The sequence below is a fragment of the Fistularia commersonii genome, chromosome 4, assembly GCF_037954325.1.
Source record: "Fistularia commersonii isolate RoL2024-O1a breed Wild chromosome 4, RoL_Fcom_v1.0, whole genome shotgun sequence".
Taxonomy (NCBI): domain Eukaryota; kingdom Metazoa; phylum Chordata; class Actinopteri; order Syngnathiformes; family Fistulariidae; genus Fistularia; species Fistularia commersonii.
The window spans coordinates 20,532,167-20,554,604 of record NC_141287.1 but is presented as its reverse complement, the minus strand read 5'-3'; the positions used below and the strand labels follow the sequence as shown (position 1 = coordinate 20,554,604).

Here is a 22,438-nt window from a genome sequence, read left to right as displayed (position 1 = left end):
AGTCAGGTATATTTGTCAGACTCTGTCGACACTAAATATTCCAAATAATAAAGGAAGTAGTTTATACTCATCAATAATGTGCTCTTTCTTTTGACTAACAACAGACTCCGGAGGGTAGGTTTTACAAAACTTCATTCCAGGATTCAACTACATTTCTGCAGAAAGCCAGTTTTACCTTCCATGCTTCATGGCTTCAGAAAGTCCTAATTCTATTTTAAAAATACAGTTTTTCCTCACTTTTTTCCATACAACAAAGTGGCTTTTCTTGTTTTCTGCATGAGAGCGCAGGCTTGTGATCTGCTGACCTTTGGAATTTGGGCTCCAGAGTAGAGCTTGATGTTCTTACTAAGCAAACAGGTCAGGTGCTTAAATTCCATGGTCCTCTCTTAGAATGTTTTAAGAGTGAATATAGACACTGTTATACGATATGTTTGTGTGCAATCTGCACTCTTTTTACCACCATAAGTTTAGGTTTCAAGCCATGACAAACATTTAGGTTTTGCAAACCAAGAATGAGAGGTGTATCTGCCTTTGACACAGATATTTCTGCATTTTAGCAAATTGTCCAGCCATGTTATGAGGCATACATGGCTGTATTATCTTTTTCACTTCAATTGGGACCATAGTGTGGTGATTATCTTAATGTTTCAGCTAATATACTAACTGAGATCATTTTTAGAGAAAGCCCGAGCAAAATGCAGTGTGAGCTTTGTTCTAGGCGTGAATCGAGTCCGTTACCGAGTACCTCGGTTGTGGGGTCAAGATTCAATATGTTTTTGGGAGAAATAACAAACAAAATATGAAGCCGATTGTTTAGACGCTGTTGTCTTGCAGATACAGTTTGCATAAATGATGCTTGTTTGGAAGTGAAAAATTATTTAAAGACTGATATTGCGTCCATCCAATAGTTGTGCCTTCTGCTGGCCGTCAGAAAAAATGCAGGATTATAGCACTCGAGGCAGTGGCGTCATTTTTCAGACCAAGGGCCACATCCTCTTAAGCTTCCATGGATATCCATTGTTCGTTTCTAGCTTTCGACCCTTTTACTTTGCCAATATTTGACTAGACCTGCATTCACGGGATTTTTTTTTTTGCGACGTCTTTGTGTGCACAAGTACATGTTTACAGGAATCTGGCAGGAATAATCATTTTGTTTTACACCCTTCCTAAACCATTGTTCACTGGCCAAAAAAAATACGTGACCTGTGCTAATTCTGGGAAGCTGCTCTCTTAACAAATCCAACAATCTGTCAGGCACACACCATTCCTTAATGTGTGTCCCATTAGAGCATCTTTGGCCATCTGCACCATACTCCTCACATTTGACTGTCATTTCACACCATTTATAGTCTGTGTTTGGACGCCCGCACTTCATCCGAACACCGGGGTATCACATCCCCTGCTCTGGCAGGGTCTCCCGCTGGGGTGTGGCTCCAGGACACAGCTTGGACAAAGCTGGTTCGATTTCCCAACCCCCTGCTCCCCGCACATCTTTACATTCCTACCCCCCTTCGTCCTCCCCAGAGGTTTGAGCCTGTAACGAGAAGACAGGGTGGAGCATCTGTTCCTCCAGCCACTCCTTTCACCCATAGGACCTCCCTCTCAATCAGTTTCTTTTGATCCCCTCTTTGGTCTCAGTCAGGCTCAATCTCTATGATTATCTCCCAAAGACGTACAGACACACTGCCAATACCTCCCTTCTTCTCAGTCGTTTGTCCGCAGTCTTTCATCCGGTGGTTCAACCAGTCAGACGATCTCCCTGATATCGCTCGGAAAATGTTGACGGTGGCAAACTCAGTGTTATTACGGTGTTGTTCATGTTTTTATTTACCCCCGTCATTCCGTATACATGTAAGAACATGCTGTTTGTTTTTTAACTCTTTCTGTCTGCCTTGTGTGTATTCAGGTATAAAGCAAGACAGACCTGGGCCTGAAACTACATGGCACACGTTATATTTCTGAGATGCCAAGAAACTACCTAAGAGGTCAGTGCAAGCAAAGACATTTGGAAACCCTCTGAGTCATATAGTCATAAATGTAAAAATGGAATGACAAAATGTAGTGATGCCAATTCAGGGACAGGGAATCTGCGAGACATTAAATTACCTTTTGGGTTCTGACTCTGTCTGCCCTTCAACTGTGTGGGCCTGTTGTTGTCTGTTCAGTCAGGCAGTATTTGATGAGAATTGTCATTGGTTGCAAGCATTACAATTTTAGAAGAGACACTTCCCCTCAGTAGCAATTTACTACTAATATATTTCACCCATGTCAGTGTCTCTGAATTAAAATTTCAGTGCCCAACATTTTGAAGATATGGCTCATAGTTCCCTCATTCAACGTACAGACTCTACAAGTGTAAAGTATAAGTGTCGGATTGTTTTTGCTTTTATTGTGGTGACGCTACATCAGTCACTAAAGAAAGGCAGTTTTGGAGAAAACGGTGCTGTGCAGATATATTTCACCCTTTGGAGACAATTGAGGTTAATCTTGTAGAGTGCGACCATATTTGCCAAGTTTTTTTTTTTTGTTTTTTTTTTTTTAAGCGCCCTGGTTATTTTATTGTAGCTGATCTGTCTAGCTTCAGCAGATGACTCTATTAATAATCCATGCAGCCTTCCATATAAATAGAGCTGTATTTATATACTGAAATGGGAACTATGCTACATTGATAGAATTTAAAATCGTATCTGACTTGCATTTTTTTCCCAGTACAGAGAATTGTTATGTACGGATGAGCTGTCTAGATCAGTTCTAAACATGAAAATGAATTAGACCCTGAATTTTATGTTATCTCTCTTGCCTATTCCGCTCCTTTAAGTACACAGTTCACCTAAAGTTTGTGTCACAATATTTGATTAAGTGTCAATGGATTACGTGGTTAGTGCTCCTTACCTTACAAAGCAATACCTCTCATAATGTGTCGGCACAGTATTGAAAGGTAGCGATCACTAAAATGATACTGAAGTTCACTCATTGTCTCGAATTAAAAGCTCGTGCCGAGGAATAGGCAATCATAAATGGGATGCTGATGCAATTGGCATGAAGAGAAATGATTAGTGATTTGGTATTAGGGGATTTTCTCGTGCAGAAATTGTCTGCCCTACATAGAGAAGCCACTGCAGATGCCACCGAACCTGCTGTTTCCAGCTGGTGCCGTTCTGAAATACATCCTCCCCTCCTCCTCCTCCTGTCCTCTTCCTCTCTCTTCTCCCCCTTTTGGTGTCTGAGTCTCCGCAGAAGGCTCCGCCCCCCCTCCTCTTTAAACCTCGTCCTCCCTGCGTCAGACACCTCCATTCATGAAAATTGTGACGTGAATGTTTCTTCAGCGACTCAGTGACGCTGCTGCCAACCCACTCACAGCCCGATGGCTGCAGGAGCTAGTGGAATGTCTGTCATTTCCCCGGCCTATCTCTCCCCGTCTGCCGGGTTTTTCTGGCGATTTCCACCATTGAGACCATCGGCTTAGTCTTACTCCTCTCGCCTGTTTTCCCTGCCTGCAAAAGAGCTGAAAGAGAGGACCATGAATCTTTGCTCTGCCCACTGTGAGTAATCTGCATTGCATCTGATTGGAGGCAGCGAGATGCGGAGATACTCTAGTTCTCCTTCTAGCGTGCAGTTTCCTTTGCCGTTTAGCTATTTATCCTCAATGTCCCGTCTGTCTGCAGGAGGACGTTTTCGTGTGTGTAAACGTATGTGGATCAGCTGTCGGTGTTTTCTCTGTAGCAGCACTGCAGGAGTGTGCTCAGCAGTCGTGCGTTGGTGTGTGCAGAAGCTATTTTAGGCTCAGTGGGGATGCTGCTTTCATTTTCCGATGCAGTGTTTCTCTGTGCCCTCCGAAGGACAGGTTGAGTTGTAGGTAAAACTATAAACCGCTATATACCATCCCCTTTCTTCCATCTAACAGAACATCCCCACTAACCAAACACACGACTTGAGTCCAGCAGTGATGGCACACTTTTCTGGGACATGTGTATAGCACACAGGCACGTGTCTGAGATGTACGTCCACGCACAAACTACATACACTTTAAATGTTTTGTCGAGGTTAACACTTTGCCTTTCTTTTATGCTCTAGTTTGATCCATGTGGGCAACCAGAAAGCTTTGTGTGTGCCCACCTCTGTCCTCTGCTGCTAAGCACATTTATGTAACTGCACTGGATGAGTAGCCGGCAGCGGGCTTTAGAGGGTAGGAGGAGGATTCATCCCGCTATCTATCCTCCACAGAGTATTAAAGTAATGGCTGCTTATTCACATCCATGACGACTTTGCCATTTGAATGTTTTTGTTTTTTGTCGTGACAGCCTGACTTTGGGTGTTTCTGCCAAAATTACAGTATGTAGATATGCAAGGGAAACGGTGCTTGTGTTGTTTTTTTTTTTTTGTTTGTTTTTTTCAGGGCATGTGGGGGTTGTAAAAATCTACAACGTAATAGAATCACTAATGTGTATTGATTTTCTTTATTTCTGCTGTGGCAGGATCTTTCTTCAAGCATAAGGAAGAGCATGCTGTGCCACTTTACCTTATTCTACTCCAAACGCCTTTCTTTTGGCTCAATAGCTTTTTACATTTTCATATTGTACCCATTAAAGTGGTGTCAGTCACAGGCGAGCTCCAGCAATATGCACGTTGGATTGTTGTGTCGGTTTTTGTGTGTGTGTCTCCCTCCTGAGCCCTTGTTGTGAGCAGGCCAGGCCGGCTGTCCCTATTAAAAGAGCACAAGGGGGATTGTTGTGGCAGCAGCTGCTCTGGTGTGTGTGTGTGTGTGTGTGTGTGTGTGTGTGTGTGTGTGTGCGTGCGCGCTGCTGTCTCCTGGCCGTGCAGGGCAGACAGGCCCAGTTCACATGGAGCCGGCTCCTCTTGTGTCCTTTGTTGTCGCTCTGGGAGTCTTTCCCATCGGAGCGTGGTTGGTCTTTACAGTATCTTGCCGCCAGCCAGCCTCAGCAGCAGCAGTTTCTCCTTCTCTGATTTGCCTGTCATTCATGTTTGCTGCTTTCCCTTTTTTTTTCCTGTTTACAGCCATCAAGATTCTTAAATATCGTCCTCATTCACAGCGTCCCGTGTCCTTGTCTTTCTCCGTCATGTGCTGCTTTTTCCAACATCTTCTCTTTTCTCTCTTCTCTCTCCTTAGACCCTCCATCCCTCTCTTTTGGCATCCATTATCCGTCTAGAACTACGCATGAAAATAATTGTTGTAGACTTTTGTCACCCAGTAGATTAAAGAAACTGTTTTTTAAACTGTTTCGGGCAGAGTGATAATTACATATTTCAGCCCGGTTTGCGTCTGTAGCAGCAAAGGCTGTGTCCTTACAGTGAAGCTGGAGGGAGAATGTGTGACGTGTCACATACACTTTTCTTCACTTTTTTTTTTCAGTTCTAGCTGGTACCAGCAGAGGCTATTTGAGGCACATGTTGTGTTTGTGCACGGTAATGATTCACAGCCATGTTAACCCTTTGTTTGAGTTTCATAAAAGTCACAGAGAGAGTGATTAGCTGCACAGATAGGCCGTTTTAGGTATAATGTGGTTCCCTGGACTACAGAATCAAAATCTCATTTGAGTGCTTTTTGACAATAGCAGCTTTCTCAGCATGCTCTGCATCTTCCAAATTCAGCCAACCCAGCTGGCACACTCGCAGGTTCGATTTTGATCGTATTTTTCCGGCAAAAGCGGTCAAACTTGAGCCGGTAATTACTCCTACGTGGCTTGCTTTCACCTCAGCCACCAAAAGCTATTTACGTCAGAACAGGTGAGTTACGGAAATTGAAGTGAGAGGGATTAAAAGTGAAGTATCAGCCATGTGAGAGCAGATGCCCGAACACTGCGCTAGAATCTTTTTTTTTTTTTTTTTTTTTCTACCTCAACAGCTTTGTCTTTACCAGCAGATTATTACTTTCACCCACCTACAGCAGCCGGTCCAATCCCCTCTAGCAAGGCTCATGGCCATGGCAGAGGGGTAAAGCTGATTAAGACGTCGGCCCACATCCTGACAATCAAATCAGGACTGGGCAGCTCTCATATTTCTAAGGTTTCAGTATTTATCCATTTTTCTAAATTCAATGGGTGAGAAAGTAGATCCCAAAAAGGAATCAACATTTCTAGCATCATGGCTAGCTGAAGGGCTGAGTGAAGCTACAGTGTACCTTGGAATAGACCTCTCCAGTGTCTGGAGCTCAGGTGGAGGGATGAAAACAATCGTCATCAAACAATGTTTACTGGTGGGAAGACCCGAGTAAGATTTTCCCGGGTGAATGAGCTGCCTCACGATTTCATGACTGAAAGGGTTAAAAATTTGATTCCGAAATATTTCATCCTCCTCAAAACATGCTGTCGACAACGGCGCCTTGTGGAAGGAGCGATGTCATCAGTTCGATCTTTTCTTTATAGATCTCTCCACTTGAAAGGAATGCAAGCGCAGCATGTATCTAGATTGGTAATATTTTAATGTTTACTGACTTGGGTTCACATCGGTCCAGTTAATGAACCGTGACAAAAAAGTCCTTTACTTCAGGAAGGTTCTGCAGCTGTTTAAAGCCCTGGAGTTTCAGTTCACGGGCCGTGAAAGTACAAAGTCTGCTTTGACAAGGGAAACCGATACCAAATCACAACCTCTCAACTTTTACCTAGAATAAGGCTCGGGATAGGTTCCTGATTCCAGAGGTACTCTTGTAAACATCTGTTTATGCAGGTTTTTTTTCTTCATCTAATTCTTACAATTTTTCCTCAATCTGTTATTTCAGGTGCTGAGTGGAATTAAGAAATGTTTCCATCACCCAATCTTCTTGCCAGGTCAGGTGAGGTGGAAGTAGTTGGTATTTCCACCTCTTCAGGAAGAAATGATGGGGAAACCCAAAACCTGTGAAAAAGTTTGGCCCAACTTTTACAATTTTGGTTTTCGCTAAAGTGATGAGCTCTGACAAAATGAAAGAGCTCTGCAGCTGCAAGCATTATTTGCACTTGGAGGGAAAAATATTTATTTTCTGAAATTAGACAGGAGGAATCATTTCGCCTTCACTCTGGAATCAATTTCTTTTTTTCACTTTAAGGCTATTCAATTCTGATGAGAGATATTGTAAGTGACACTTAGGCACAGGCAAAGATTATATGCCTTTGTGACAGGAAAAGGCCTAACGGTTGCAAATGTTTGTCCTGAGTTCATGGATGGTGTACTTCAGCAGCGTACTTCATGTACTCCTCATCTTGCTGCTCCTAAAAATAACTAAATACTTGTATTACCAAGATGTGCTTTTTGGATCAATTGTCCAGGCTCCACAGCTATTATTTTTTATGATTTGCTTGTTCATTGGAATGCACTATTCTGCATTCAAAATTTGAGCACTGTAGTGTCAGATTTTTTGATTCTTCACCTCTCGGAATCGGATGCGAAACAGTGTCAGGATGGATGCTGTGTTGATGTGGTAACGTGTGAATGATGAAGCGGGATAGGGGCTAAATTGGCTCTTTGTTGGTGGTGCAGCTGTCACCTAAAAGAAGGTTCCCCTCTGGGGCCCAGCAGGGCTTCCCTTAATGAGCTGAGTGAGGGCGACGCAGATGATGCTGTTGTATTTGCGAGTGGGAACATGAATGGAACATGTCAAACGTGCGTCTCGGACAAGTATTTAGGAGAAACAGAGCTGTTTTAATGGAAACAATTTGTTGAAATGCATTCTAAGCAGCCTTATTGACGTCCGCTGAGCAGCACAAAAAACTGCCTTCCTCTGTGGATTGCTGGGAGTAGTAAGATTATTGGATTCTGTCAGACACACCCTGTGTGTGTGTGTGTGTGTGTGTGTGTGTGTGTGTGTGTGTGTGTGTGTGTGTGTGTGTGTGCGTGGGCACGCAGGAGAGAGAGAGAGAAAGAGAGCGAGCAAGCACATGTGCTCACTGAACCTGATTCCCCCCAGCGACCAGCTGTTATATACAGACACACACACACACACACATAGATGCCCGGGGCGTGTCTTACAGTCAAACCGTAAAAACATCAGTAGCTATTTCTCTGTCATATCTGCAAAAATATAAAGACATGTTTGAAATATTTTGTTATTTACCTTTTACTGAGGGTTACCGAAGTTACAGGAGGTGTGAGGGTGCTGTATGGAGGAGGAAGACTAAACTGGTTCTGTGTTTCTACAAGTTTGTCTCTGGAGTCCTGTCAGGATTAACGGATCAGCCCCTGATAACTCTCTCTTTCTGTCTCTCACTCTCCCGCTCTCTTCTTCCTGGATCCTACTGGTTGTTTGTATTGTTTCCCCCTCTGGCCTGACATAAAAACCAAAGACTAACATTTTTTAAACATCAGCAGGACAGCCATCGTGTCTGTTTCCTCCTTTCGGAAAGTCTTGTAACTAAATGACTGGAAAACGAAACCATCGGACCTTCCCCATCAGGCACAGACATTATTCATGGGATTCTATGCCCATAGAGATCTTCCATTAGAGATTAATGGGGGAGGTCCATTTCCTGCTCTAGGTGTCAGATGTAAAAGTGTAGATGTTGTCCAGAAGCTTCTCGCTCGCATCGGAAAGAGGTCGGGTCGAGTACAAACCGGGGAAAGTCACAAAAGCCTTAAAGTCATCAGATCGCGTGTTGTCTCTTTGCGCTCTGTAGTCTTTATTCAACCGAGATAATTGTGTCGTTTGAGTTTGGTAATGGGGGTTACAACGCGAGACGGCCCGTGCCTCGATGGCCGCGCTTCTTTCCAGTCGACCACATCCACCGCAAACGTCCCACGTCAGAAGCTTGACTCCGAGAATTGTCAGCAGGATGGAATTACGGCGCGGTCCTCTACTCACACAGCTCAATTGTCTTGCCTGTGGAAGGAATGGATTTATTGGATACCTGAGAGAGCATTCTCTCCTTCCCCTGCACTCTCAGCAACCTGCTTGGAGACAGACCTGCATAATAGATGAGCTGCTGGCAGCCGCTACACTCTCACAGCACTCATGTTACCCCCAGTAGATATGGGGCCTGAACAATTAATCGGAATTTTATGGAAAGAGCGAAATGGCCTTCTGCAAGTTTCAAGTTGCTGGAAATGCAGAAAATGTCAAAACACTCTCTACCGGCCTGCAAATCATATTCTGCAGACTAAAGAAAAAAAAAACATGTTTGTTTTACCATGATCCCGCAGAGCCATTTTTATTCATCCCTTAATAAAATGAACAATAATGACGTCAACGTGAACTCTGACTGTGCTCCCTTTCATGTGACATAGAGCCAAGTCCATGTTCTGCTTCGGTCTCCCGCCCTCTGAACTTTGATCGCCACCTGACTGTACACTTTGTCCAAACTTTAGGATTTCTCCCCTTTTCACTTTGGTTCTACTCCTTTAATTTCGAAGCACTCTTGAGTTTAATGTAGGACTTTCTCAATTGTACTGATATCCAGTCGGATGGTGGTTGATGCATATCAATATGAAAACCCAAAAGAATAATCTAGCGTACATAAAAAAAATGATTGGCTTGTCATATTTCATGTGTTGAAATCAGTTTTACTATCGTGAGGCGCACAAGTGCATGTTGATTGATGGAATACATTGAAATAAAAAAGGTTTTTAATATAAAATAAACTCTCTAATCAACCCATCAATTCCTTAGTATTTTGTTTACATTTGATTTTCCCATGTCGAAGCAGTTAGTATTGAATACTCTTGAGAATCATTTTTTCTAAAGCATTCATGATGAGTAAGTACAGCACATGGATCATTTTTTCACACTGTGTATAATACTGTTTAATTATCAACATTATTAGATTAATACATTTATTTCTTCTTTCAATTTCTTCCTTCTGTCCTCTGCATCTTCCTCTCTCACACCCACTAACTGCGTTTCCTCTTTCACCACATCCACAAATCTCCTATTCGGTCCTCCCCTCAGAATTGAGAAAAGGAATACATTTTTTTACAAAATGCTTTTATTTTCAGTTGTTGGATTGAACAAAAATATAGTCGTTGTCTGGTTGATACAGTCATAAACGGGTCATAAAATGTTTTGCGTTGGCACGTATCATAAAAAAGGATTTCATCATCCTTTCCCCGACACGTTTATTCTATGAAATTAATGTTTAAACTCAGGTTCTTACGCAAAAAGTTGCTTCCCTTCCCTTCCTTTGTTCGGCAGGAACGTGTGTGTGACGTTCAGAAAAACAGACATGTTGGTAGCCAGTAACTGCATTGTGGCTACAGGCCTGTGGCCTTCCTGGCTCTGTAGGCGTTGGATCTGTGTGTGCCAGATGTTTCACTCTCCGCTGTCTTAATACACGGCAAGAGTTTTAATCCCTGCTATACCATGTGCGCTCCACAGAGAACATAGTAAACCCACCCACACCCCGGTTGTGTTTGTGATCGGTTTACCACTTCCCAGAATTTTTTTTTCAGAATTATGTGAGTTGTATCTGTTTTGCGGTGTTGTCCATTCATCTCTTATGCGCCGATTTAAAGCCTATTTGATATTCCTAAGCTTCTAAACCCGGTGTTTTTACTCTGAAGTTTAAAAATAATCATTACTAATGTAAGCTCTCCAATCCCAGATCTATGAGAGGAAATGGGGGATTGAATTTCTCTTTGTGGAAGTAATAAAGGCTCGTGACAACACTTCCGATCTTATTTATGTTGTTTCACAGGGTTGTCTTGTTGGTTTGTTTTACATGTTTCATAATATATGTAACATTTCTCTTTGTTGTGTTCTTTATCTCTCCACTCTACAGGTGACTTTCAGATTTGTCAGAAGCCTGTGTTTTAGGGCCCATCCCATTCTTCCGCACTCAGCAGCCCATGCACGTGCATGACACTATGGGTAGCTCCCCTGAGGTGCTCTCCTGGACTTCCTGCCCCAGTCTGCTGGTAGGCAAGCTGAAGGAGGAGCTCAAACTTTCTGTTGTCGGTGATGCAATGAAGAAATCAAACGCACCCAACTCCCAACCCCAGCCTCCCCAGGCCCCTTCCTCTATATTACCTCCTCAGATTATTACAGACCTAGCCCCGCCAACCCACCTGCCCGTCCCCCTGCAGACTCTGCCCAGCCAGGATGAGGACTCAGTGTTGGGGGGTTTAAGTCCCCCAAACACAGCGTTGAGCGTGGACTCGACGCGCAGCGAAGGGGGGCACTTCGACAACAGTGTGCTCCAGCTGCAGGAACAGGACCATGAAGAAGTTGTGTCGCCGGCATCTTGCGAGCACGGCTGCGGCAGCGGAATGGAAGAACAGATGGGAGATGTGGATTGTCAGACAGAACACAGCAGAGAGGGGAGGCAAAGCCACGCGCACCACCCTGATGACATCAAGTTGCACTTCCATCGAGCAGGGCCTGGGTCGGGTGGCTTCCTCGAAGGGCTGTTCGGATGTCTTCGGCCTGTTTGGAACATCATAGGGAAGACCTATTCCACGGAGTACAAGCTGCAGCAGCAAGGTTAATCTGGGTTTTATCTGTCGTGTGTGTGTGTGTGTACGTCCGAGGTTAAGATCACATTTCACGAAATTACATTAAAACCTATCAAGGAATTACTTTAACATTTGTGAGATGTAAGTTAAAAAAATGCAAGAAATTTATAAACCCCATCAGATTGCTCTCACATTTCTCTTCGTGTATTCGAAAAAAAAATTAATACCAAGCCCAGCCTCACCATATTGGTGTCGTGGGTGAAGCTGAACACTTGTCACTTCGTATTGAGGTCACGGTGAAGGTAGACTCACCTTGCTACAGGGCTCGCCGCAGAAGCTGGCCAGGGAGGCTGCAGGATCCTAGTCTGGTCAGACAGAACTGGGCTGGGTCTTGTGGTTGGTCAACTGTTATGTTCATAGTTAATCTGCTGGAGAATATTCATAGCCTGCCCGCACTGCCGCGAGGAATGGCATTGTACAATGGTGCCAATGTTTGTGATTTAATTTTCTCTGATAAGAACACTGGAGTCAATTGTGTTTTGAATAGTGAGGTGAATATCGATAGAAACGTTGCCATTGCTTTTTAAAAAGGTGTGACACATTAAAAGTACTTTCATTAACTCATTCATACTGTATCAATCCCTCGTGGGGAAATTTGTTCTCTGCATTTGACCCATCATGGATGAACCTTTAGCAGTTGGCTGCTGTCCGTCAGCGCAGTTTGGTTTTAGTGTCTTGCTCAACAACACTTCGACACGACACACTGGGAGGATCAGGGCTTCGAAGCAGGAATGTTCGGTACCAAAGACGATCGCTCCACTTCTTATGCCACGCCGCCCCCCTGTACTTAATAACAAATCTCAAAACCTGTGCAAAAATAAAGATAGCTTCTAATACAAACATGCACTACCATGTTTGTACTGTTAGAAACCTTAAAGTGCCATACACACCTGACACCGGACACGTGATATTTCAAATTTATTGAGCAGAATCGGCAACCAAAAACATGTTTTGCTCTCAAATCCCAGGTTTGGCTAAAATCAGCAAAGCAAACACAAAGAAAATACACTATTTGAAATGTTTGATTTTTTTTTAATTGAAATTAAAAACATTTTCAGTTCCAAAATATGTGCCAACACAATCAATAATCATCAGAAGGTAGAAGAAGTGCATGTCAGTACAAAACTAAAAAAAGTGTCCAAAGTTTGTGCCATTATCAAAATGACCATGGAGCCACTGACGATGAACAATTTATCTGCTTCCAGATATGTGGGAGGTTCCCTTTGAGGAGATCTCGGAGCTGCAGTGGCTGGGCAGCGGCGCTCAGGGAGCCGTCTTCTTGGGTAAATTCCGCTCTGAGGAGGTGGCCATTAAAAAGGTGCGCGAGCAGAAGGAGACGGACATTAAACACCTGCGGAAACTCAAGCATCCAAATATCATCAGCTTCAAGTAAGTACTCGGTCATTTGGCCTGAAATAATGTCCCCGAAATAATTGCAAAAGACAATATTCTTATTTTTAGGCTGCTTTTTGCAGCAGTTACAGTTTACATGGTTTAACTAATACTGTACTTTTCTAGAGGTCACATTAGTTACATGTTGTTGCTGCCTAAAGCAACTAAATTGTAGCCCGAAAGTCTTCGTTCACCATTGGGAGCAAAGATTTTTGTGAGAATATGATTTTTGGGCGTGTGATGCTCACAGAACATGGTTTGGCTGTCGCAGAATAATAATTGTTATCGAAACAAATGTTCGAATCAGTTTACGATAAGATTCGATCTACAGTGCCGGTTACTGACGATGTGATTCATTCAATTTTGGAATAATTAAAATTCCGAAGGCCTTTTCTATTCACTGTATGATAACTTATATAATTTATCGTAACCGGATCTGCATAGTACTTTATTTTGACATGTGCCAATGCTTTTCTCTACCAACTCTTGAGTTTTCTATTTTTGTTTTTCTCCCAACTAGGGGTGTGTGCACCCAGGCACCTTGTTACTGCATCATCATGGAATACTGTGCTCAAGGCCAGCTGTACGAGGTGCTGAGGGCAGGACGGAAAGTAACCCCCAGGCTGTTGGTGGACTGGGCCTCAGGCATTGCCAGTGGCATGAGCTATCTACACCTCCACAAAATTATTCACAGAGATCTCAAATCTCCTAAGTGAGTTATAGAGGGCGTGAAGCCTTTTTTTTTCCTCTTCTTTGTCAATTCTGTCTTGTTAAATCATCAATCCTCTTATTTTATCACCGCTGGAGTGGGAGATTGTAAATACAGCGTTCAGAAATGCGTATTATTACTGACCTGTAGAGTTGCTCATCAGCCTAGTTTAATATTTCCCAGTCTTTTGCGACAATTATGCCTTTCAGCGATGAACAACCTGACATTAACTCAAATGCCATTCCCAGAATTAACAAAAGCTATAAGGCAAAAAGCACAGCATGTTGCTTTCCCCAGCACAACCTGTTTTATCCTCTGCATGCTGTCCCTGCATGCTGCTTGCCTCTAATCAATATTATCATGCTGCAGCAGCTCCAAACACTGTATTAGTCAGCAGAACGATAGCACGCTGAATGTGCTGGAAAGGTCAGCCTCATTTACTTAATGGGGTGATTCTCATGCAGAATTGTGCCTTTTCTAACAGTAAGAGTCTGTTAGTATTTAAATGGAATGAGTTTAAATGTCATAGAAAAGATTTCTCCCTTAAGGATTAAACCTGGTTCATGTGATTTAAGTGCTGTGACTTCTCAGCTTTAATAAAGTGAATATGATTTTGTACTTTTGTTCTTATTTGGAATGTGAACACCTAAAAACAGTGCTATTTCACTTGATTTTGGCTTTTAGATTTTTGTGAGAATCTAATGCAGTAGGGGGCACTGGGGTGTTTCTGTTTAATGACTAAAGTCACGATTATTGCTAATCCTTGGTGTCTCTCTTTTTTTTTTTTTAATAGCGTTCTGGTCACCCACAATGACTCTGTGAAAATCTCTGACTTTGGAACATCCAAAGAGCTCAGTGACAAAAGTACCAAGATGTCCTTTGCTGGCACGGTGGCCTGGATGGCGCCTGAAGTGATAAGAAATGAGCCTGTCTCTGAAAAAGTTGACATCTGGTGGGTTCTTAGATGCTGAACATTTGTAAATATCAGTATTTTAAATCACCTGCATCTGGAGGTAAGACTCCTTTCTTGTGTGTTGTAGGTCATTTGGAGTTGTGTTATGGGAACTGCTTACTGGAGAAATTCCTTACAAGGACGTCGACTCCTCTGCCATTATTTGGGGTGTTGGCAGCAACAGTCTCCACCTCCCTGTTCCCTCCACTTGTCCAGATGGGTTTAAAATCCTCATGAAACAAACATGGTGAGTGTTCATCTCAAATTTAAGGCAATAAGATGTTTTGAACCTGCCGATTAATTTGGTTTTGTGCTGCAGAAGGACGCGTGACACGGCCTCTTTTAGTCATATCAGTAGTAATATTAATTCTACCCTCTTATGTCGTCGAAAATTCCAGGCAAGGGAAGCCCAGAAATAGGCCATCTTTTCGTCAGATCCTCCTACACCTCGATATTGCCTCTGCAGATGTTCTGGGAGCTCCTCAGGAGACCTACTTCAAGTCTCAGGTCGGCCATACAACTGAAAATGGCTAAGAAACAAAAACACGACACGCCATATAAGCCCTTAACATTTATCTGCTCAAGTAAACAATGATTTCTGGGTCATATAATTTATGACAGTGTTGACCGTCAGCATTTTCAATCTGTCTATTCATATTACAGGCAGAATGGCGTGAGGAGGTAAAGAAACACTTTGAGAAGATTAAAAGTGAAGGCACCTGCATTCACAGGCTTGATGAAGAGCTCATCAGACGCAGGCGGGATGAACTCAGGTGTGTGGCAAAAGGAACGCTTGAGAAGGAATAGACATGACATTCAGACAAGGCAACCGCGTGATGGAAACACCGAACAGAGTCTGTATCACTGGATATTCTATCCGTTGTAAAATAAAAATAAAAAAGAATTACATCATACTTTGGGAAGCACCGGCCATTTTGAAATATACCTCTGAGAAATAATGTCTTATAGACCAAATCCTAAAACAACAAAATCAAAGATTGTGAAATGATAATCTGTCTGCTGACACTTTTAATGCAGTGATTATTTTTTTACATTTCATATTTCTGAGCACCCTTTTCACATGGTTGTGAATAAAAAATAGAATAAAGAATAATATTTTTGGCGATTTGTAAAATAGTCAAGGATGTACCCGGAAGAGAGCGGGAAACGACCTCAGATTTGCTTAAAGAGATGCTTAAATTCATAAATAAAAAACATCATCACTCAAGTAGGAAATTTCTTAGCCATCAAAGAGGAAAATAGTTGTAAGTACATTCGGATAAGCCTGTGTGTTTTTGTTCAGAACTATTCACTTTCTAAATTGATTTAGGAATATATTTCTTGTTGGATTAATTTATTGACGTGCATGAGCAAGTTCAGGCTTAGTTAACCTTATCCACCTTTCAGGCACGCGCTGGACATCCGAGAACACTACGAACGGAAACTGGAGAGAGCAAACAACCTCTACATGGAGCTCAGTGCCATCATGCTGCAGCTGGAGGTCCGAGAGAAAGAACTAATGAAGTAAGTAATTATCCGTCCCTACCGGTCTCATTTTGAAAGTTTTAGAGGTATTTACGGCTTCATTTAAAAGCACTGGTAAAGCTTGTCGAGTGGAATGATCATTGTGTGTCTGTACAAAAACAATCCCACCCCATTTTATATTAAGGTCACATCTCATATTGCCAACAAATGCCCTTCCTTTGCCTGGGATTTGTTGGCAATCTCTTGACCTATTTTTTGCAGTTCGAGGGCTTGCATATTTCCTCCACAAATGACAGCCCTTATTTTTAACCAGTAGGATTCTGCACGGAGGTCAAGGACATGCACATGATAGATATTGAATAAAACAATTTCAGGCTAAATGTTGGAGTAGCGTACGTACGGAAATGTGAACATTTCTTTTCTAGAAGAGAGCAGGCAGTGGAGAAGAAATACCCCGGGACGTACAAACGCCATCTGGTCAGACCCATTGTCCGATCCAACGCTGTCGAAAAGCTCATCAAGAAGAAGGGAAGCATTTCCCACAAGGCTGGCGTGCCTCCAACTAAAAGGTTTGACCCACGGAAAATAGCTCATCAATCAAATGAACTGTGTAAAAGCGTATATTTGACATTGATTATTCGATAGTAATGCACGTAAATCCACATCGCAAGAAATTTCATTTGGCTGCGGCAGCATATCAGATTCGTATTTCTGCCCGGGTTGTTTTCAGGCCAGACTTGCTCCGTTCTGATGGCATTCCCAGTGTCGACCCCGTCCCATCCCCCTCTCCTCTATCCGCAAGCCCCAAGGTCTCCACACCTCCTGGAAAAGCTCGCTACCGCAGCAAGCCCCGTCACAGACGCATCAATAGTAAAGGAAGCCACAGCGAGTTCCTCGGAATGCTAAAACCAGCTTTAGGTGCGGCAGAGGACTCCCTGTCTCTGCAAGAGCAGCCCCAACTCCACCACCACAGCAGCCAGCCAACAGAGGGACCCTTCCTCCCGCTGAAGGGCAGGGAGGAGGCCGTCGTTAACTGTGCCAACAACTTGCGCTATTTCGGCCCCGCCGCCGCCCTTCGCAGCCCTCAGACCGATCACCTGCAGCGCCACGTTTCCGGCTCCAGCCCCGATCTCATCTCCACCGCCGTGGATGCAGACACACGTCAGCGGACGTCGTCCACCAGCTCCAACCCCGTCGTCTCGGGCGCCGGTTCTTTGTGTCCCTGCTGCCACGCTCACCCTTTGCCCGGATGTCCACGTTGTCAGGAGATCCCGCCTGCGGGCGACTGCCCCGAGTTGCCCCACTACTCACTGCTTAGCACCCAGGAGGGCATCCGGTCTTCTCTCGGAGCTCCGTGCAAAGATTGCGGGTCAGACGGCGAGGCCGCGAATAAGGCCGAACCTCAAGATCAGGAAGCATCCCAAAACATACCCGGCCTTCCCACCACACTGCCCCGTACTCTCAGACCTCTGAGGAAGGTAAACAGAACGTCGCTCACATTTGTCTCTTATTCATGGGAAGGATATTGGTAAAGACACCGGATCAATAGTTGTCATTTCTTTCCTCGCAGGCTGATGAGTCATCTGAAGAGGAGGAGGGTGAGGTGGATAGTGAAGTGGAGTTTCCAAGGAGACAGAGGTAAAATACAGTTCATTTTTTGTCACCTTTGTACTGGAGGACGGTCTTGACATGTGAAGCAGCAAAGAAAAGGCAGAAATCTGGAATAATAATGCTAATCAATAACACTAACATACCACAAGAGCAGTTACCTGAGTGGAACCTCATATTACCAGGGTCCTTACTTTGTATCGCGCCCGCTCTGCAGTAGCAGTCCGTCATGAAAACATTTTCACACCGATGATGAATACTGCCACCTAACTGCCAACAGGGGCAGTCATGGCCTTTGCGCTTTGCTCAGAGATTCTCTTACACCAGGGGTCGGCAACCCTTAACACCCAAAGAGCCAAATGGACACGGTTTCCTCGGAAAAGAAAACACGGGGAGCCGCAATTACTTTTTGATGTCTAAAATAAAGGTACCGCCGTATATATTGCTTTTTATTACCTTTACACTTTGTGAATTTCAGAAGCTACACACTTCTTTGTACAAAGTATTACGGAGAAAATTTAATTTTATTTATGTAATGAACTCATTTTGAGCTTTGGGCTTTCAGAGCGTGTAGCGGAGCCTTGACCTGAATTTTAAAAATAAATCCGGAAAAAATCACTGTGTCAGTAAACAATAAGAAATAGATATATGATATTTGCAAAATATCTTCATAAATATTTATTTTACCTGGTTTATGGGACTTCTGCTGAAGAAGTACACAGAATGAAATGCACTTCAATTAAATATTTATGATTTATTTTCCTAAGCCGCTCGGAGCCGCAGTGTAAGGATGGAAGAGCCGCATGGGTCGCCGACCCCTGCCTTACACAAACTGCAGAGCGGCGGATCAAATAATCCTTACTAGATAGCCGCTCCAGCTCCAGAGCCATGCAAGGAACAAACTACCAATCACTGCATCTGCACATTCTCGAGACCTCCTCTTCTTCTTCCCCACAGACCTCACCGCTGTATGAGCAGCTTCCAGTCCTACTCCACCTTCAGCTCAGAAAACTTGTCGGTATCTGACGGAGAGGAGGGAAATACCAGTGATCACTCCCACAGCGGGCCCCTGGAGAGGCTGAGCGCCAGCCAGGAGGAGCACCTGGATGAACTGTTGTCACACACTCCGGACATTCCCATCGACATCTCCACCCAGTCAGACGGCCTATCTGACAAGGAGTGCGCTGTCCGCAGGGTCAAGACCCAGATCTCCCTGGGCAAGTTGTGCTCCGATGAACACAGTTATGAGGTGATCTATTTAAACTTCCCGGTCAAAATCGGACTAAAATAACACGTGCGGATCGCTGCTGTTCTCCCTCCGTAGTTGTCGCTTGCTAGTTTGACAAAAGCTTACACTTAACATCGTTATAGTCATCTTGTCGTCGGCAAACAAACCGCAGTTTTACTAACTCGCTAATTCAAAACAAGACGTTACGGTGCAACCGCCATTTACGTCCAATAGAATTCATATCAGAAAAGCCAACATTTCTCAGCGAATGAATTGCATCGTCTACCCGCGACCTTGCGATCATCAGAAAATACTGTTTCTTCTCGGGAGTCTCGTTTCAATCGTGTCGATATCAGAGCTCCGCCGTCGTTCCGTGTAATCGGTCAAAGAATGATGAGCGACGTCTGCAAGTGTTTGACGCCGCTGCCTGTGTCTGTCCTTTTCCAGAATCCGCTCCAGTTCGGGGACTCGGACTGTGATTCGTCAGAAGCCGAGTGCTCCGATGCCACTATTAGAAACAACAAAGTAGGGGCCCCTTCCTCGTGGTGATTCCACCCAGGGATGTTTTCTTTTTGCCTGGAGGCCAAAGTGTCCCTCTCTGCTTAGCAGAACATACAGCAATAAGAGGACAACGGTGTAAACAAAGCTCCTTATAGCAATCTCTCCCAGACCCTCCCCCTTTCCTCCATAAGCCCCCATCTTTAGCACAGCATCCAGGCAAGCCATGGCAGGGATTCCTGTTTGAATGAAAATGTACAATAGACAGTGTAACATTCATAATTTATTTTTGTCTGGGATTTGACGGAAACTTCAGGACATTTGTAGTTTCTCTGATCCAAAAGGAGGAAAAAAAAAGGCCTAAAAAAGACAACACATATTTTGAAAGCGAGCACGGGCTAATTGTGTGATCGAAGGAGATGATAACGGAGGAAAATGCATCGAAGCGTGGATCGGTTTCAACCTAGCATTGAGCCGTTGGGAGTGACATCAATATGTTTGTTGATCTCAGGTGACCCAGAAGCAGAGCATCACTGCAAGCCTTCATCGGGCTGCGGACACTGTCCTCATTCTATTTATTTACACTGAAGAGCCCAATCAGCATACACAATTACTATGTACAGTGCAGACATCCAGGTCTACAGCCTACCAAAACCCCCACCCTGCCGCCCACCTTAGAGAGAGCTCATGAACACCAGCATGAACTACCTGCCTCACAACTGAACTCCCTCGTGTGTCTCGTCATCAGGACCCTTTGCTGAACCGTCCGAGCATGCCGGTGCAGCTTGTAAAGACCCAGAGCTGCCGGAACACTGCATGAAGTGGACGAGCTAGCAGAGCAAAAGACCAAGATATAGCAGGGGGAAGAAAAAAAAAAACAAAACTTTCTCTCAGAGCCAGCTCATACTTTTCTTCAAGAAGTACTGACATCTTTATCATCATCAATCAGATGTCATGTCCAGGATGTTGAGGGAGGCGTCAGTGTGTGTGTGTGTGTGCGCGCGTGCGCGTCTCAGCGTGGACACAAAGCACCTTCCTCTCCATTAGATATTACAATTTCAAGACTCATCTCAGGATTGTGCACGGACTGTGAGAAACCGGACTGGACCAATTACTGTACACTAGAATGTTCTTGGAGTGGCACATATTACGGACAGTGCAGAAAGGTTCTAAGGTCTTATGGATAGCCTTGATGTTCAACCCTTTATTGCTGTAACAAACATTAATTCCGTGTAGATACCATATGTCCCAGTTGCACTCCAGGTGCAGTATCCTATTTCTTAAGATCACAAGGTGCGGCATCTTTCATGTACCGATTTTTAGCAGGGTCATTTTTACCGGTTAGTTTACGGCACGGCACTGTGTTTATGTCCAGATATGCTCATTTTCTCCCTTGTCGTAGTGGATACAACAGCAATATGTTCACTCAGGATGCAGAACGTCTAGCTGGCTAGACACAACAGTGACTGGTGGCTAGTAGAGCGCAACAAAACCACTTTCAGATTCTATTTTCGTAAATTTTCCCATTTGTATGAACTCTGGAGAGTTTGATGCTCAGGTTTTGTGTTGCCGATTGAATAAAGGAGCAATATATCAACAGCCACGAGATGGTGACAGATACAACGACTTAGATTGCTTCGTGTTACGTAAAGCTCTGCTCCTTCTTTTTACCCAAGGTAATTCATGGGATGTTCCTTATGATCACCCAAGTCGTAGAATCCCAGCAATATTACATATTTTGTAACTCTGTCTTTGAAATGGGATACTGCATCTTTTGAGGGCTACGTTTCTTTTCCAGTTTGAGTGTCATTCACTTTGATTTTGCAGTTGAAGAGAAAAAAAAAAAAGCCAGCCAGGGTTGAATCAAACAATAATGATGTCAAGATGTCAGCTCTAGTGTATGCAGGCGGCTGAGATTCTAAGTAAGGAATATAAGCCAGAGACCAGGCCACAGAGTATTAAGCTGTTCTTGGTTTTCGAAACCTCATCTCAGTGTTCGTCACCCCTGTATATAAGCATCTGTAAATGTAAAGTGACTTGTTTTTGTGCTCTTTAACATACTGCTCAGCTCTGATGGTGTATCATGCTCCTCTCACCAATGACCACCGGACCGGTTGAGAAACAAGCAGGAAATATATATATATATATATATATATATATATTTAATCAGTATTGAACACTGCAGCAGGGTGCGAGTGATTTTAAACCAAGTAGCACAAGGTAAATCTAAAAATGTACCGCCGAGTACTTACCTTTTGCTCGAAAGTGTCGGAAAGGTTCGGTACCGAACTCAGCTGCTGCCTTTGCTTGAGCCTCCTTAAACCTTCTTCTTTGAGTTTACGACATCTGAAGTAACCTGGTGTGTTGTAATGACTGGGTAATGTCTTTCTAGCATATCCTGTGAAGTATGATTGTTGTAAAGTTTTTAATTTAAATTTCTTCTGTTTTTCTTTGTAGCTGGCCTACATGATGATTGAATTAATTTATTGCAAATGGTACGCTGTTGTGTTCTTAATTTCAGGCAGCTGTAGAAATGTCATGATCTATGATTTTTCTTGGAAAGTATTTAAAGGAAGCACAATGAGTTGGTATGAGAAGTGGGAAGTATTTAAAAGTTTTTTTTTTTTTTTTTGGTTTGACAGAACAAAAGCAGGGGGGGACCATTCATCGATACGATTGTGAATGCGGATTGATAAATTTGACATCAGTGTTTCAAACGCTTGCTCAACATATCATCTCTTGTGGTTTGACAAAATACCAGTCATTGGACTTAAAAAAACAGGGTAATGAGACCGCGATGTAGTTTTCTATCATTTTGCAATGATATCTTATCAGATTAATAATCAAAATACCACTTACTTACATTTACATTTCTGTGAAATTGTCTCTAACTGTGGACCTCATGTTGCCTCACCCCATGCATCAACTGTTTTCTTTTTTTTTTGTTTTGTTTTTTTTGTTTTTTTACATCTTATTTTCATCTCCTCTTCCTGTTGAATGGCGGCATGATCAACAATCCTGTCAGTTTCCTGTATTTTCCAGTGTACAGTGCAATGGGTATCTGGGAGAATAAAATCAGAGCAAGCAACTGCATGGAATAAATGCTGATGTACTGTACTCAACACCTCGG

At 43.5% G+C, this 22,438-nt stretch overlaps 1 protein-coding gene across 5 annotated transcripts in view; it reads left to right on the top strand.

Annotated features, from left to right (window-relative positions):
- Positions 1 to 22,428, top strand: part of map3k13 (mitogen-activated protein kinase kinase kinase 13) — a 31,330-nt gene extending 8,902 nt beyond the window's left edge. For 2 of the 5 annotated variants that reach the window (XM_086145932.1, XM_086145934.1), the window contains exons 2-15: positions 1,907 to 1,985; positions 10,704 to 11,404; positions 12,642 to 12,825; positions 13,349 to 13,540; positions 14,331 to 14,489; positions 14,578 to 14,736; positions 14,888 to 14,996; positions 15,153 to 15,262; positions 15,897 to 16,013; positions 16,400 to 16,543; positions 16,705 to 17,452; positions 17,545 to 17,612; positions 18,540 to 18,831; positions 19,258 to 22,428. In XM_086145932.1, the coding sequence (XP_086002058.1) occupies positions 10,771 to 11,404; positions 12,642 to 12,825; positions 13,349 to 13,540; positions 14,331 to 14,489; positions 14,578 to 14,736; positions 14,888 to 14,996; positions 15,153 to 15,262; positions 15,897 to 16,013; positions 16,400 to 16,543; positions 16,705 to 17,452; positions 17,545 to 17,612; positions 18,540 to 18,831; positions 19,258 to 19,359 (3,018 nt within the window). In that variant the 5' untranslated portion in view covers positions 1,907 to 1,985; positions 10,704 to 10,770 and the 3' untranslated portion in view covers positions 19,360 to 22,428. Of the gene's footprint in view, positions 1 to 1,742; positions 1,809 to 1,906; positions 1,986 to 3,372; positions 3,543 to 10,703; positions 11,405 to 12,641; positions 12,826 to 13,348; positions 13,541 to 14,330; positions 14,490 to 14,577; positions 14,737 to 14,887; positions 14,997 to 15,152; positions 15,263 to 15,896; positions 16,014 to 16,399; positions 16,544 to 16,704; positions 17,453 to 17,544; positions 17,613 to 18,539; positions 18,832 to 19,257 lie in introns of those variants that run through there. The other 3 variants (XM_086145937.1, XM_086145935.1, XM_086145936.1) reach the window with 3 other exon arrangements.
- Positions 22,429 to 22,438: the final 10 nt, after the last annotated feature.